At 36.4% G+C, this 16,842-nt stretch overlaps 1 protein-coding gene across 1 annotated transcript in view; it reads left to right on the top strand.

Annotated features, from left to right (window-relative positions):
• Nucleotides 1–16,842, top strand: part of CEP135 (centrosomal protein 135) — a 70,402-nt gene that overhangs the window by 47,973 nt on the left and 5,587 nt on the right. The window contains exons 16-25 of the mRNA XM_043604498.1: nt 1,501–1,616; nt 1,690–1,844; nt 2,526–2,581; nt 3,306–3,474; nt 4,279–4,389; nt 4,725–4,910; nt 10,896–11,105; nt 11,943–12,145; nt 13,030–13,134; nt 15,835–15,948. Of these exons, the coding sequence (XP_043460433.1) occupies nt 1,501–1,616; nt 1,690–1,844; nt 2,526–2,581; nt 3,306–3,474; nt 4,279–4,389; nt 4,725–4,910; nt 10,896–11,105; nt 11,943–12,145; nt 13,030–13,134; nt 15,835–15,937 (1,414 nt within the window). The 3' untranslated portion in view covers nt 15,938–15,948. The remainder of the gene's footprint in view (nt 1–1,500; nt 1,617–1,689; nt 1,845–2,525; nt 2,582–3,305; nt 3,475–4,278; nt 4,390–4,724; nt 4,911–10,895; nt 11,106–11,942; nt 12,146–13,029; nt 13,135–15,834; nt 15,949–16,842) is intronic.

Below are 16,842 nucleotides of genomic sequence, written 5' to 3'. Positions count from 1 at the left end.
TCACATTTTTTTTTGTTATAATAATATCCTTTTGTCTTGTGAGCTCATTGTGCTACTTCCCTCACAGTCACTGTGTTATAGGAAGGGATTGTGAAGACTTTTTTGTCTGCCTTGTATAACCTGGGGAAATTTCACGGTTACATAACTTTATTTTGCTCTGACAGAAAAAACCTGACTTATCTCTGAGGAAAGGGTGCCAGTCACATTCTCCATATCACTATACTCTGGTAGAGTCATGAGCTCAAGCCTTCAGATCCAATCTAAAGCTAAGCCAATACAAACCACGATGAGAAGCACTATACAGAAACAAAGCCACATTATCCAAACCTCATGCCACTTTTTTTTTTTTTTTTTTTGGTGCAGAAGTGATTTTATTAAAGCACAGGGACAGGACCCATGAGCAGAAAGAGCTGCCACCTCATGCCACTTTCAAAATCATTAATAGAGATCTTGCTGCCCTTTTAATCACATAAACTTATTTTACCCTTGACATGAAGACATTTTTGAAGCTGATACTCAGGTAGATGAAGCATATGTTCCTTTCCATCCACCTGATAGACCCATCTTCTCTTCCATACACACACACACACACACACACACACACACACACACACACATGCGCGCGCGCGTGTGCGTGTGTGTATAATGTCCACTTTCCCTGTTTAGTTTGACCTCCAGTTGATACCCACCAAAAAAGTCAAAATAGAAAGCAAAATTAAAAGTTAACTGGTCAGGAGCTCCTGGCTGACTCAGTTGGTAGAGCATGCGACTCTTGATCTCAGGGTTGTGAATTCAAGCTCCATGTTGGGCATGGAACCTACTTCAAAAGAATTAAAAAACATAAATAAAAGCCCACTAGTCAGGATTTATGGATAATCCTTTGAAGAAGTAACAGGTAATACTATAAAAGCATACTATAGGGGCGCCTGGGTGGCTCAGTCGGCTGAGCGTCCGACTTCGGCTCAGGTCATGATCTCGCAGTCTGTGGGTTCGAGCCCTGTGTCACGCTCTGTGCTGACAGCTCAGAGCCTGGAGCCTGTTTCCAATCCTGTGTCTCCCTCTCTCTCTGCCCCTCCCCCAGTCTCACTTTGTCTCACTCTGTCTCTCAAAAATAAATATAAAAAAAATTTTTTTTAAATAAATCAGCGTTTAAAAAAATAAATAAATAAAAGCATACTATAAAACTATGCCTTTGCCTTCACTATTGAAAATAGATTTTATAAGGGAAAGAGTGTTGATACAAGGAAACCGAGAAGAGCTTTGAAACTACCGGGAAGCCTCTAGAAAAGTGTAGACAATTATTTTGATTTTTATACTATATTATTTTTAGGAAGTAGAACGAACCATTTTGAAGAAGAATGACAGACAGCAAGAAATAATATATAAATATAATGCTGTTAATTATACTGGAAAAGCTTTAAAATAAAAAATGAAAAAATATTTTTACCAGAGATAAAGTAGACTTTTTTTTTTTTTTTTTTTGGTCCACTGATTCTTTAGGTTAGTAAATGAGCAGCTACAGCAGTCACTTGATGATTGTCAGCATCGGCTTTCCAAAAAAAGAGGTGAACTTGAATCAGCCCAATCACAAATTAACTTACTGGAGGAAAAAATAGGTAAGGTTTTTTAAATTTTGTTTTCACGAAACCTAATTTACTTTGTCTAACAAACATTTCTCTTTATTTCCAGGTAAACTACACCTTCAGATGACTTCACAGAGTGAAGAGGCTCATGTAATGAAAAAAACCATTGGTGCTATTGATAAAGAAAAAGACTTTCTTCAGGAGACTGTAGATGAGAAGACCGAAAAGATTGCAAACTTGCAGGAAAACCTGGCTAATAAAGTATGTGACTGTTCAATACTTTGAATACTTATCTAGCATCTGAACAGAAACGATTTCATTCTCTATTTCACAAATATGCAGTTCTTACCCCCCATATACAGGTTGCTAAGGTCCAGAGCCATATCTTTTAATATGCATTAATAAATTTTAATATGCATTAATAAAATAATTAATATGCATTAATAAAATTTCATTTTATGCCAATAATTTGGATCTTTAAAAATTCTATTGATAGAATGTAATGTAATTTTATCAGATGTGATTACAGCAAATTCAAACAAGTTTTTTTTTTTTTAATGTTTATTTTTGAGAGAGACAGAGACAGAGCTTGAGTGGGGGAGGGGCAGAGAGAGGGAGACACAGAATCCAAAGCAGGCTCCAGGCTCTGAGCTGTCAGCACAGAGCCCGACGCGGAGCTCGAACTCACGAGCTGTGAGATCATGACCTGAGCCAAAGCTGGATGCCAACCGACTGTGCCACCCAGGAGCCCTGAAACAATTCAAGTTCTTAGAGTAGGTTAGAAATATGCCAATATGTGAAGTACAGTTGGGAAATAGAAATATGTTTACTTTGTAGCTTTCTTTCATAGCATAATTTATATAAATGTCATAAGTTATATAAATTCAAGGAAAGATTTCTAAATGAATGTTTTAGAATCATATATTTTCATAATTTCTACAGGAAAAAGCTATTGCTCAGATGAAGATAACAGTCTCAGAGTATGACTCTTCTATGAAGTAAGTGATAAATGCTTTTTAGAAATTTTCAGTGAGTGCAGCTTTATCTATTTAAGTAGTAATTAGACCATAGGAAAATTTCCTTCAGTTTTCCTGTTTTTGCCGGTGGCAGCATCTAAGTCTGCTAAAGAGGGTGAACATGCCATCCTCTTTAACTTTCTCCCCTCCTCCATCATCAACATCTCAACAGTTGTGTCTGATTCATTATTCTTTTCATGCCTATATGCTTTTTATTTCTACAGTAATTACCCTGTTTGGACCCTAATTATTAAAACTTAGATTACTTTAGTAGTCAGTATTGAATTTGTTCTACATCATAATCTATCTTGAACAGTTACAAAATTTTACATTTTATGTCTGGTCTCTACTTCAAGACAAAAATCACTAATTGTATTTATTATATATATCTTTACATATTACATAGTAGTGGGGACTTAAACATTAAATAGTATTTGCCAATTGAATCTATTATGTTTTGCTCATAACATTTGAAAGTCTTCTATTTTTACTTACGGAATTATAAATTTATTTTATGACTACTACTTCCATTTAATGATTGATAGAGATCTAAAATATCTGCTTTACCTAATTCATCAGTGTCTTAATGTAGTGTGGTTTCTTGTATTCTTATTGTACTTAATTTCAGAGTATACAGTTTTCTTTTAAGTGATTTACAATTTTCTAAAAAGCTTTCTTTATTATTTCCATATCCTTCATGTAACAGCCAGCTAAAGGAAACGTTGACTAGTCGGGACCGAGAAATAAGCAGCCTCCGGCGCCAGCTTGATACAGCTCACAAAGAACTTGATGAAGTAGGAAGATCTAAAGAAGTGTCTTTTAAGGAAAACAGAAGATTACAAGATGATTTGGCTACAATGGCAAGAGAAAACCAGGTATGAGTCCACTGTATAAATGGATTGTTTATAATACAGTCATTCCTTGCTAAATTTTAAAGCTGTAAATATGTTTTCTAATATTTAATGCTTTAAATATCAATAACATAAAGAACTCTGTAAGGAGAATAGTATTTATGAGTATTAAAAATGCAGTTTAGAAAGCTGCTGTATATCACAGAGTGTCTAGTTGATGCAACTATGGTCTCCTTACCATTTTGGTCTTTGTTACTGGGAATCCTAAAGCTGAGAGCATAGGATTCTCTGTGGCAGAAATTATTGTCACCCCCAGGATCACTCCCAGGGCAAAGTGTTGCGTTTTAAAGACCCACAATAGATTTTAATTATTCATACTTCCTTCCAGCAACTTAGAGAATCTCTAAGTAAATTATTGAATATTTTAGAATAGCAGTTACTCAAAATTATTGACTTTGTTTTTGCTGGTTTATTAAAGGATTATACAAAGAAGATGAATGATTTTCCTGTTTTAAAAAAATTACTTTCAGTATTCAATATAAAGCATATTGTTGATATATGAATTTTAAAAAATGTCAACCCATGAGCGTAGCTAGCCCCATAGTATAAATGCCAGATACACGGTCCTAACTCTTGCAGGAGATCAGTGGTAATATTTGGTTAAAAAGTCGAAATCAGTCAGGAAAAAAGTAAGAAAATAACTCTTAGGAACAGTTTTACTTTTTCCTACTCTTATTCCCCCAATTCAAAAGGAGCTATTTGAATATAAATAGAACTCATTAGGTATCACATTCATTGTAGATTTGTCTTCAATTTTCTGATTTATAGGAAATCTCATTGGAATTGGAAGCAGCAGTGCAAGAAAAAGAAGAAATGAAGAGTAGAGTTCATAATTACATAACTGAGGTGTCACGATGGGAGAGCTTAATGGCTGCTAAGGTGAAAAAACATTATTTAAGTTGGATTTAAGACATTTAAAAATTTTTTTCATGTGTGTTTACTCTGTCTTATGTATGTATGTATGTATGTATGTCTCCTCTCTTAGATAATAAGGTTTGAGTGGAGAGCTTATCTTCTATATTTTTATACTTGAGATCTTATCTACTATATTTTTATACTTCCCTGCAGATCTTACTTAGTATATGTTGTCTGCATAGATAGCATATGTTTCCGAATTAAAACAAATTTTCTAATGTCCGTATATGTTTATGATATGAGTGTTCCAGTGGGTGACAGTTACTAATTTAGGAACAATTTTTTATGCTTAAAACTAGGAAAAAGAAAATCAAGATTTGTTAGATAGATTTCAGATGCTTCATAACCGTGCTGAAGACTGGGAGGTCAAAGCCCATCAAGCTGAGGGAGAAAGCAGCTCAGTTCGACTGGAACTTCTTTCTATTGACACAGAGAGGAGACACCTTCGAGAAAGGGTAGAGCTACTAGAAAAAGAAATTCAGGAGGTAATGTATTCATTTGTCTTGTGATGATATTATTAGTAAAGCTATAACATTCAAAGATACTTTATCGAAGTAAAGTTTAAGCATTGATAAAATCAAGTTCAATGGTAATCTTTTGTCATTAATTAGAAGCCCCATTATTTCTTTTTAAACTGTAGTAAAATATATATGACATCACATTTGCCATTATTAAGAGTGCAGTTCTTTGGCAATTAGTACAGTCACATTGTTTTTGTTGTTGTTGTTTAAAGTATATTTATTTATTTTGAGAGAGAGAGCATAAGTGGGGAAAGGAGCAGAGAGAGAGAGAGGGAGAGAGAGGATCCCAAGCAGACTCTGCACCACCAGTGCAGATCCCCATGTGGGGCTCAAACCTATGAACCAGAGATCATGACCTGAGCCTAAGGCAGATGGGATGCTTAACTGACTGAGCCACCTAGGTGTGCAGTACATTCACATTGTTATGCAAAATCACCACCATCTCCAGAACTTTTTCATCTTCCCTGACTGAAGCTCTGTCCCCATTAAATACTAACTTCCCATCCCTCACCCCCTACTCCCTTACTCTCCCCATCCCAGCCCCTGGCAACTACCATCCTACTTTGTTTCTCTATGAATTTGACCACTCTTTGTACCTCATATAAATGGAATCATACAATATTTTGTCTTTTTGTGACTGGCTTATTTCACTTAGCCTTAAGGTTCAGTTAACCTCAAGGTTCATGTATGTCGTAGCATGTGTCCAAATTTCATTTCTTTTTAAGGCTGAATAAACATTCCATTATGTATATACATCACATTTTGTTTATCCATTCATCTGTCGATGGACATTTAATTTGTTTTCATCTTTGGCTACCAGGAATACTGCTATGAACGTGGATGTACAATATCTCTTCAAATTCTTTCTGTTATTGAGGATATACCTAGAAGTGGAATTGCGAAAGCAAGATCTTTTTTATGTTTGATTGCTTTCAGGACTTGCCATACCTTTTTCCATGAGGAAAATTTTAACAAACTATGACAAACATAAAAAATGTGAAAGTGGTTTTGGAATTTGGTAATGGACAAAGGCTGGGAGAGTTTTGAGGTGCTTGAGAGAAAAAACCTAGATTGCTTTGAAAAGCTTGTTGGTAGATGCTTATTACAGGGGATTCTAGTAAGGGCTCAGAAAAAAGGAGAGTGTAGAGAAAACTTATGTTATTTACAAAATGCATAAATTTTCAAGAACAGAATTTTTCCAGAAATCTTAGTGTTTCTTCTAATGAGGTCTCAGATGCGATTGAGGAACATGTTATTAGACACTGAAAGAATGGTGATCCTCGTTATAAAATGGCAGAGAACTTGACTGAATTATGGTCTACTCTTGGAAGGAAAGTATAACTTATACATAAGTGATGAACTTGGATATTCAGCTGAGGAAATTTCTAAGCAAAGTGTGGAAGGTGTAGCCTGGTTTCTTCTTGCTGCTTATAGTAAAATGGACAGAGATAAATTGATAAAGGAACTGCCAAGGACAAAAGGAACTAGGTCTTATCAAAATGCCAACAGCATTTTTTACAGCACTAGAACAAATAATCCTAAAATTTGTATGGAACCACAAAAGACTGCAGATACCCAAAGCAGTCTTGAAAAAGAAGAACAAAACTGGAGGTATCACAATCCCAGATTTCAAGATATATTACAAAGCTATAGTAATCAAAACAGTATAATACTGGCACAAAAAAATAGACACATAGATGAAAAGAACAGAATAGAGAGCCCAGAAATGACTCCACAATTGTAGAGTCAATGACTCTCCAACAAAGGAAGCTAGAATATGCAGTGGGAAAAACGTGTCTCTTCAGCAAATGGAGCTAGGAAAACTGGACAGCTATATGCAAAAGAATGAAACTGAGCCACTTCCTTATACCATATACACAAACATAAACTCAAAATGGATTAAAGACCTAAATGTGGGACCTGATACCATAAAAATCCTGGAGTGAGCACAGGCAATAATTTCTCTGACATCGGCCATAGCAACATTTTTCAAGATATGTCTCCTGAGGCAAGGGAAACAAAAGCAAAAATAAGCTATTAGGACTACTCCAAAATAAAAATCTTTTGCACAGCAAAGGAAATAACCAACAAAACTAAAAGACAACCTACCGGGGGCATCTGGCTGGCTCAGTTGGTAGAGCATGTGACTCTTGATCTTGGTGTCGTGAGTTCAAGCCCCACCCACATTTACTTTAAAAAAAAAAAATACAACCTGCTGAATGGAGAAGATACTTGCAAATGATGTATCTGATAAAGGGTTAGTATACAAAATGTATAAAGAACTTAATACCAAAAAAATAATCTAATTTAAAAATGGGCAGAAGACATGAACAGACGTTTCTCCAGAGAAGACATCCAGATGGCCAACAGACACATGAAAAGATGCTCAATGTCACTAACCATCAGGGAAATGCAAATCAAAACCATAGTGAAATACCACCTCACTACTGTCAGAATGGCTAAAATAAAAAACACAAGAAACAACAGGCATTGGTGTGGATGTGGAGAAAAAGGAATCTATATATACTGTTGGTGGGAATGTAAAATTTTAGTGTAGTCACTGTGGAAAACTGTATGGAGGTTCCTCAAAAAGTTAAAAATAGAATTACCATCTGATCCAGTAGTCTCACTATTGGATGTTTACCCCAAGAATACAAAAACACTAATTCAAAAGGTATATTTGCCCCTTTGATTCTTGCAGCATTATTTACAATAGTCAAACTAGGGAAGCAGCCCAATTTTCCATTGATAAATGAACGGATAAAGATATGTTGTATGTATATACATATATATACAATGTGTATACACACACACACACACACACACACTGAAATATTACTCAGCCATAAAAAAGAATGAAATTTTGGCATTTGCAACAATATGGATGGATCTAGAGGGTATAATGCTAAGTGAAATAAGTCAGAGAAAGACAAATACCATATGATTTTACTCAAAAGTGGAATTTAGGAAACAAAACAAATGAACAACAACAAAAAAAAGAAACAAAAAACAGATCTTTTTTCTTTTTTCTTGTTTTTTCCCCAAAAAACAAACTCCTAACTATGGAGAACAAACTGATGGTCACCAGAAGGGAAGTGGGTAGGGAGAGGGGTGAAATAGGTGAAGAGGATTAAGAGTACCACTTACCATGATGAGCACTCAGTAATATAGAGAATTGTTGGGTCAATATTGTACATCTGAAACTAATATAACAGTGTATGTTAAGTATACTAGACTTAAAATTTAGGGGGTAAAATAGAATCAGGTCTTGATGATTTGGAAAATTCTTAGCCTATGCAGATAATGTGCTTTGGAGACAGAGCCAAGTGTGTGGCTTCACACACAACCTCTTGGTGAACACATTTGGTATGTGGCTCATGAATGCAGTCAGTCATCTCTGTAGAAACACTGCCAACTTGTATTGATGGGGACAGAAATAGGATGAAATGAAAGAAGGCTGAATGTCTGGGATCCTACTAGCAGGAAACAGGCTAGCAGAGTTACTTGGCTACAAATATGTGTTCTCCTTTGAGAAAAGGGAGGAATGGTTCTGAAGGTAACTCAGAGATGAGCAGGGCTGCCATGGGCAGCTCAGATTCTGATGAGGCTACTGTTGCCACCACAGGCACAGAGGGTACAGCCCCAGGGGGTGAGGCTACTGCCTCCTTGGTCTCAGAGTGCAGGGCCCCTGCCACTGAGGGCCAAGAGGGTGGGGCTGTTGCTGAGGGCTGAGAAGGTGGGGCCACACTAGCAGGCCCAAAACGTAGACTATCGTGACATAGATAATTATTCTTAGGCCTTAAAATCAAATGGAATTTTCCTTGCTTAGTTGCAAACTTGCTTTGGATTAGTAACCCCTTCATTCCTTTTATTTTCTCCCTTTCAGAGTAGGCATGTCTATTCTATGCCTGTTTCCCCATTGTTTTTGTAAGCAGATAACCTGTTTGCTAGCTCACAGATCTGGGGAGGGAGAGTGGTTTTGTCCCCAAATGGGCCATAGCCAGAGTCTTACCCGTATCTGATTTAGATGATGCTTAGATGAGATTTTGGACTTAGAATTGATGCTAGAATGTGTTAGGATGGAATGAATGTATTTTGCACATAAGAAGGACATGAATTTTGGGGAGCTAAAGGATAGATAGAATTATGGACCTCAAAAAGTTATGTTGAAATCCTAACCTCCAGCACCTGTGAAGGTGATCTTATTTGGAAATAGGGTTCTTACAGTTATAATCAGGTTAAGATGAGGTCATACTGGACTAGGGCAGGCCATAGCTCAATGACTGGTGTCTTTTGTAAGAGAAATCTGGACACAGAAGATACAGGGGAGAATACCAGATGAAGACAGAGGCAGAGACTGGAGTGAAGTGTCTACAGGGCAAGAACATTAAGGATTGCTAGCAACCACCAGGAGTTGGGAGGGAGACCTGGAACAGATTCTCTCTCAGAACCTCTAGGTTCTGCAAACATCTAAATTTCAGACTTGTAACCTCCAGAATTGTGACAGGATAAATTTTGTTTGTTTTAAACCACCCAGTAATTTGTAGTAATTGGTTACAGCAGTCCTACGAAACTGGCACCCTGTCTCTAGAAGTTTTCCTATCAAGAGTATAACTAGAGGAATGCTTTTCAGCTTTCAAAATTCTCGGAAGAAACTATTCTTTAATTTTTTTGTCTGTCATTGTTCGTGTTCTTTTGTGGTATGTAAAACTGACTTTTACCTATTTATATTTAGTTTTAGGGAACTCTGATTTTTAATTCATTAATTTAGAAAATCCAAATATTTACTTTTCTGCACAGTTAGATTTTTAATGTCAATTTATTTTGTTAATACCTATTAAAATCATTTTATTTTTCAAGTGTGGAATTCTTATTAAACTCTAGACTAGAATTTATGTCAGTTTGTATTTATCACTCACAATTTAAATTGTGTGGAACTTAAAATGTGGATTATTCTAGAAAGAGAGTTTTATCAGTGTTTCAAACTTTGTTCATTATTTCAGTTATTAAAATCTTATAAAGTTGTGGATTACTATTAGGTTAAATTAAATTTAAATAGAACTTCAGGTATTCAGTTTTAAAACAAACTCCATTTTGAAATTTATTGATTAATAAAAATTTTGTTTTTACTTTTTATTTTTTTATTTAAATTCAAGTTGGTTAACATACAGTGTAGTCTTGGCTTCAGGAATAGAACCCAGTGATTCATCTCTTACATATGACACCCAGTGCTCATTGCAAAAAAAGTGCCCTCCTTAATGCCAATCACCCATTTATTCCATCCCCCCCCCACTTACCTCCCTCCCAGCTATTTATTTTTGAGGGAGGGGGGGAGAGAGAGAGGGAGAGAGAGAGAGAGAGAGCGAGAGGGAGCATGTACTTGAGTAGGGGAGGGGGCAGAGAGAGAGAGGGAGGCAGAGAATCCAAAGCAGTCTCCCTCTGCATGCTGTCAGTGCAGAGCCTGACTTGGGGTTCAAATTCACAAACTGCAAGATCATGACCTGAGCTAAAATCAAGAGTCGGACACCAAACTGACTGAACCACCCAGGCGCTCCTCCATTTTGCAATTTAGAATTTAAAGACAACTGAGGAGTGAGAAGTAAATATGTTGCTTTTTCTTGAAAAGGCATTATAACAATTTATAAAGGTAAATTTAATCTAACTTCCAAGATTCCTTTCTTACCCTAAAACAATGATTTTTATCTTTGCATCTTCCAAATATATACGTGAGGTACCTAGTTACCGTGGTTAGTAGTTATATACAATTCATTGGGTTAAGCATTAAATAGGCCATCTTTAAATAGCCGGCAGCTCCCTCAGAGTATCTTAAAATGTGCAAAACTTGGCTCTACTATTTTTTTTTAAAGTGAGGTCATGGCTACACAGATTCAAGCCTTTAAAATTACTGGGTTACTTTAACTTTTTACCGGTTTCTTTTTCTATTCTCAGCACATAAATGCACATCATGCTTATGAGTCTCAGATCTCATCAATGGCAAAAGCCATGTCTAGATTAGAAGAAGAGCTGAGACACCAAGAAGATGCAAAAGCAGCAGCGTTGAATGATTTGTCGTCTCTTAGAGAACTTTGCATTAAGCTGGATTCAGGCAAAGATCTTATGACCCAACAACTGAATTCCAAAAACCTGGAGTTTGAGAGGGTAAGGACTTAAAAGACTTCATTGTAGCACATTATTTTATTGAGCCTTACTCTCATTGTTTTATTTTATCAAGCACTTTTGATAAAGTTTGTTTCCCTTTAAGGAGTTACTTTTGACTACAGGATTTTGAAAACTAGATTCTTTGCCAAGATTTTTCTAGCAAGCATAGTGATGAAATTAGGTGCTTTCTGTTTTGGAATAGATGGATATTTAGGAAAATAGGAGTGTTGTTATTATACAATAGGAACATATCCCAGTATATTCTTTCTCTGTTTGAAGGTAAGATTTAAATGAAGGACTGAGCAGTTCATTATTTCCTAAATAGAGTAGTCTTTCTGATAAAATCTCAAGGCATTTAAATCTTACTTAATTTTCAAAGTCTAGTTACCTGGAACTTCCCATTCTCAAACTGAGCATTACTTTAAACATCCCAGTGCATGTTTTCAAATACAGATGTTTTCAGTTTTCATTCATTTAATAGTGTCTTTATTTTCAGCTACTGAGAAGCTCCAGTGCTGGCTTGACTGTCTGGTCAGAGTACACATAATAGATCAGAAGGGCTTCCTTTCTGATAGGATGGCCACATTTTAGGATTTTATGTTAATGACCCTCTCTTGGCAAGGAAGTATGAGTGAAACTCATAGCAATAGGTCTTATACCAAATAAGCAAAAATTATTTTGAAAATAAGATGACTTTCTTACACTTAAAGAAATGGTTCAAAATCTTTAACTGGTACCCCAAATAAAGCAACTGATAAGTGTATATAGCTCTACAAATAATTTTTTAGAGTGAGTCTCAAATTGTACTGAAGTAATCTTACTTTGTTTTCCCTGTAGGTTGTGGTGGAATTAGAAAATGTAAAATCAGAAGCAGAGCTGTTCAAAAAACAACTGGCAAGTGAGAGACATACAATTAAAAGCCTTGAATCATTGTTGGCTACAAATAGAGATAAAGAATTTCATTCTCATTTAACCTCCCACGAGAAGGATACAGAAATTCAGCTACTTAAAGAGAAGTTAACCCTTTCAGAAAGCAAATTGTAAGTGGCATAAATCAACCTGTTTAAAGAAAATCGCTTGTCAAAAATAATTTTTGGCGAGAGAAGGGGATGGGAGTGTGTACGGTGGTACAAAACCAAAATATTTTACTTACATTGTGGCTGCTTTTAGGAATTTGGGGGTTTAGTTTAAGGAGATACATTGTGTTTGGAGATACAGATTTGTGTATCTTCACCACAGAGATGGTACCCATGGAAGTGAATGAGTGAACTTTAGAAAAATGCCTGTAGTTGAGTTGTGAACAAACAGGAGTCAGCAAAGGGGAGAGCATTTCAGGATGGGGAAAGCCATCTGTGTCTTTTACTGTGTGGACTAGAAAAAGACATCAAAATGGCATGTAGTTTGACTCACATAAGTTTAGTGATTAATTACCTTTTAGGAGATTGATGATAGTGTCTATTAGACAGCCAGATTTGGACATATTTGATGGAAGAGGGGAGAAAATCTGGAGTAGATAGTACAAGTAGAATAGTTAACTTTTAAAAGAAGTTAATAATATTTGTCTTTCTGAGGCAAGAGTCCAGAAAGAGCCAATGAAGATACTTTACATCTTGATGTTATAATTCATGTCTTATTCAAATTTGTATTTCCAGCATTGCTACAGTGCCTAGCACATACTGGAAGTTTAGTTTAACTGTTTGTTAAATAAATAAGATGAATGAATGAATGAACGAAAGAAAACTTAGTGATAGAAGCTCCTGAAGTTGAGAAAAGTAGTGTTAAAAAGACTTGTTCTTTTCTTGTCCTAATTATCACCTCCATTTGTATTTATTACTAGCAAAAACAAAACTCCATAGCACTAGACTCTACAAAACAACATATTTGTTACTTATTTATTTATTTATTTTTAAATTTTATTTTTAAGAACTAGTCTAGGCCGGGAAAACACCATGCTTCGGGCTAAAGTGACACAGTTACAAACCGATCATGATTCTATGAAAAGGCAGATTTCAACTGAAAGATATGAACGGTAAGAAAAAGATTTGTGCATTGGACAGTGTTTTTATTTATTCCCTGTCCCAAAAAAGATTTAATAGGACTTAAAAATAGCCAACTTTCTTTCAGTGTTCATACAAAAATAAACTTCTTCTGGGGCGCCTGGGTGGCTCAGTCAGTTAGGCAGCCGACTTCAGCTCAGGTCATGATCTTGTGGTCCATGAGTTCTAGCCCTGCGTCGGGCTCTGTGCTGACAGCTCAGAGCCTGAAGCCTGCTTCATATTCTGTGAATAGCCTGCTTCATATCTCCCTCTCTCTGACCCTCCCCTGTTCATGCTCTGTCTCTCCCTGTCTCAAAAATAAATAAACGTTAAAAAAAAAAAATTAAAAAAATAAATAAATAAACTTCTTCTGATATTTCTTCCTAAAAAGTCAAAAGTGTTGTGGGAGATAATATCCTTACAGTAAATAAAGTAGCAAATATTGTCTACATGTTTTCTATAGCATTTCTCAGGGCAAAATCAGGGCATTATTTGAAAGAATATAATAGGGAATCAACAGGCGAGTAAGGATGCTACAAGACCCCAAACTGGAGTTGCTGGGTGGCTCAGTCGGTTAAGTATCGGACTCCGGCTGAGGTTGTGATCTCGCAGTTTGTGGGTTCGAGCCCCGCATCAGGCTCTGCACTGACAGCTCAGAGCCTGGAGCCTGCTTCAGATTCTGTGTCTCCCTCTCTCTCTGTCCCTCCCCTGCTCGTGCGCTCTCTCTCTCTCTCTTTCTCTCTCTTAAGTAAATAAACTTTGAAAAAAATTTAAAAATGGGGCGCCTGGGTGGCTCAGTCTGTTAAGCGTCCAACTTCAGCCCGGGTGCATGATCTCACGGTCTGTGAGTTCAAGCCCCACGTCGGGCTCTGTGCTGACAGCTCAGAGCCTGGAGCCTGCTTCTGATTCTGTGTCTCCCTCTCTTTCTGCCCCTCCCCTACTCATGCTCTGTCTCTCTCTGTCTCAGAAATAAATAAACATTAAAAAAATAAAAATTAAAAAAAAAGCACAATGTGGTCCAATAGGAAACTCCAAATACAGATCATCACAAAAGTGATGATGATCATAAGAGCAATTGATAAGTATGTGCCAGATACCATATACATATCTGATTAATGCTACTAATAATCTATTATTATGCATATATTACAGGAAACTGAAGTCACACAAATAATAAATGGCAGAGCCAAAACTAAAATCAAAATATATCTTATACACCTGAAACTAACAAACCATTTTATGTTAACTAAATGTGAATTAAAAAGATAAATAAAATTTTGAAATAAAGACAGATCTGTTTAATTTTAAACCCCATGCTCTTATATACAGTATATTCCCTCCCGCTTAGTAGTTTTCTAATTTTCATACTCACTTTTATTTCAGTTCATTTGCTTTGTATATTGAAAACCTTAATCTCCAAGTGCCACAAACAGGGATGAAACTTGCTTTCACAGCTAAAATTGAAGTCTAATTTGCAAATCAATTGTCAAGCTACCTTTCTTTCATTACTCTTTCTTGCTGTATTAATACCATAGACATAAACATTCCTGAGATTTCGTACGCAAATAGTGGTCAAATTGCTGCTTATCGGGTCAGTTTTTTTATTTCTCTTACTTTCTATTTGCATCAAAACTTTTGAAAGATATGCCATTTGTAGTATAGACAAAATTTGCTAGGAAATCGATATTTATGATTTCAAAGAGAAAGGAAGCCTGAGAAATGAAGAAAAGCATCAATACATAAAATCAGTGTTACTAATTTCTCGTAATTGAGAAGATTTCGTTTCTCAGTGTGCTAAACTGTACATACATGATTTCTGTTTCTTAATGATAACTTAAATTCTCTCCAGTCCAAGGGGGCTCCTACTGCTTAGGGCTATAAGACCCCCTTAATTCCTCTTCTTCCCTTGTTCCTGGTCCCCGAAGAAACGTAGGCCAACAGGACATCTCCTTTTCCTTATCATCCAACTAGGTTATGCATTCTTAAAGTGCCATTATCGCCACCCCAGGGAACAATATTGGTTCTTGGGGGTTGAGGGAGTGGCAAAAAAACTTTAGGTATTACAATGACTCGTAACCTGCCAGAGGACCTCAGTACATAAATAACATATCTATATGTTAAAATTTCATTGGGAAGAGTGGATAATTTGGGGGGAGGGAATATCTTAAAAAGTTTCTTTAAGGGGGTTCGTAATGAAAAAATAGTTTGTGAAATACCCAACTAAGTAGAAATCTTGGATACTGAGGAATATAATGCAGAAAGTCTAGGCCAGAGACCCTGAATAGCCCACAAAAGAAGTAGAAACACAGTCACCATGCTTTGTGGAGCTGACCCAGACACAGGGGAGGAGGGTGTAGTAGAGAAAAGGGTTATTTCACTTCTGACTTTGGGAGTTTTTAGGAAGAAGGAAGAAGCTAGATTTATGTTCAAGAAGAGGTGGGAAAGGAAGGGGCAGAGGTGGGAACCAACTTTGCAAATCTGTATTCAGAGGGGCTTTGAACAACCTCTTATAGTACATATTCCTTTCATTGAAATCTTTTACTCACTACTTAAAAATTATAAGAACATTGCATTTAAATTTAGTAGAAATACTCATTAGTTAATTGAGGAGAAATTAATCAGTAAAAATCACAACATCGTATATTTTGTATACCACTTAATTGTATAATCTCTTCCTTGATCTTTACTGACAGAGAAAGAGCAATCCAAGAGATGCGTCGACATGGTCTTCCCACACCACCCCTTAGTTCAACTCTGAGGTCTCCTTTACATTCTCCTGAACATATAAGCTGTTAATTATCATAAAGGTAAGTATGCAACACTAGGACAAGCAAAACTAATCTGTAATTATAAAAATTCAGAAAGTAGTTTTCAGTGTGGAGGGAGGGGAGATTGCCTACAAAGGTGATCAGGGGAGATTGCCTACAAAGGTGATCAGGGGAATTTTGTGAAGTAATGAAGGGTTCTGCGTCTTGGTGATGGCTGCACCGGTATATACAATTGTAAAAACTCATTGACCTGAACATTAACAGTCCACGCATTTTAATGTATGTAGATTATACCTCAATTAAAGAAGAAAAGGCATCCACAGCAAAATATTAAATGACAGGATGAGATATCACACAGTAACACTTGATGAAGTGCCAAATTCAACATACAAATAACAGGTGGTAAAAGTATAGACAACAGTGTACAAATGGGAATGCACATGACACAGTAGACTCAATCTGACAGGAATGGCAGGTTGTCAGGGAATAATGAGGGAGAAAGGCATGGCAGGCAGGGTGGGACACAGAGGGTATATTGAATGTGAGGCTCAACTAGAGGTTGTAGTCTTATCTCTGTAAGTCAAGGGGAGCCGTTGAAGGTGCTTCTGTGTATAATATGGGTACAAGGGAGGGATTAAGATGGTGGATTAACTTCATAACTATATTTGGGCCATATTGGGGAAGATAGAAATGAGAGGCAGAGACCAGAAAGAGCTATGAGAGGAACAGTATATTCAGTTCAGGATCTGTGGAATAATGTTGAAAGCTAGGACAAATTTTAAAAACAAATGACATATATATAGAAAAGTGCCGTATCCTAGCATACAGCTCAGTGAGTTTTCACAAACTGAATACACCTGTGAATAACCTACACCCAGATCAAGAAACAAAACACATCCCTCTTGGGCTCTCTCCTGCTTATAAGCCCTGCTC

Source organism: Prionailurus bengalensis, chromosome B1, assembly GCF_016509475.1.
Source record: "Prionailurus bengalensis isolate Pbe53 chromosome B1, Fcat_Pben_1.1_paternal_pri, whole genome shotgun sequence".
NCBI classification, from domain to species: Eukaryota; Metazoa; Chordata; class Mammalia; order Carnivora; family Felidae; genus Prionailurus; species Prionailurus bengalensis.
This window is presented reverse-complemented; position numbering and strand designations above follow the sequence as displayed.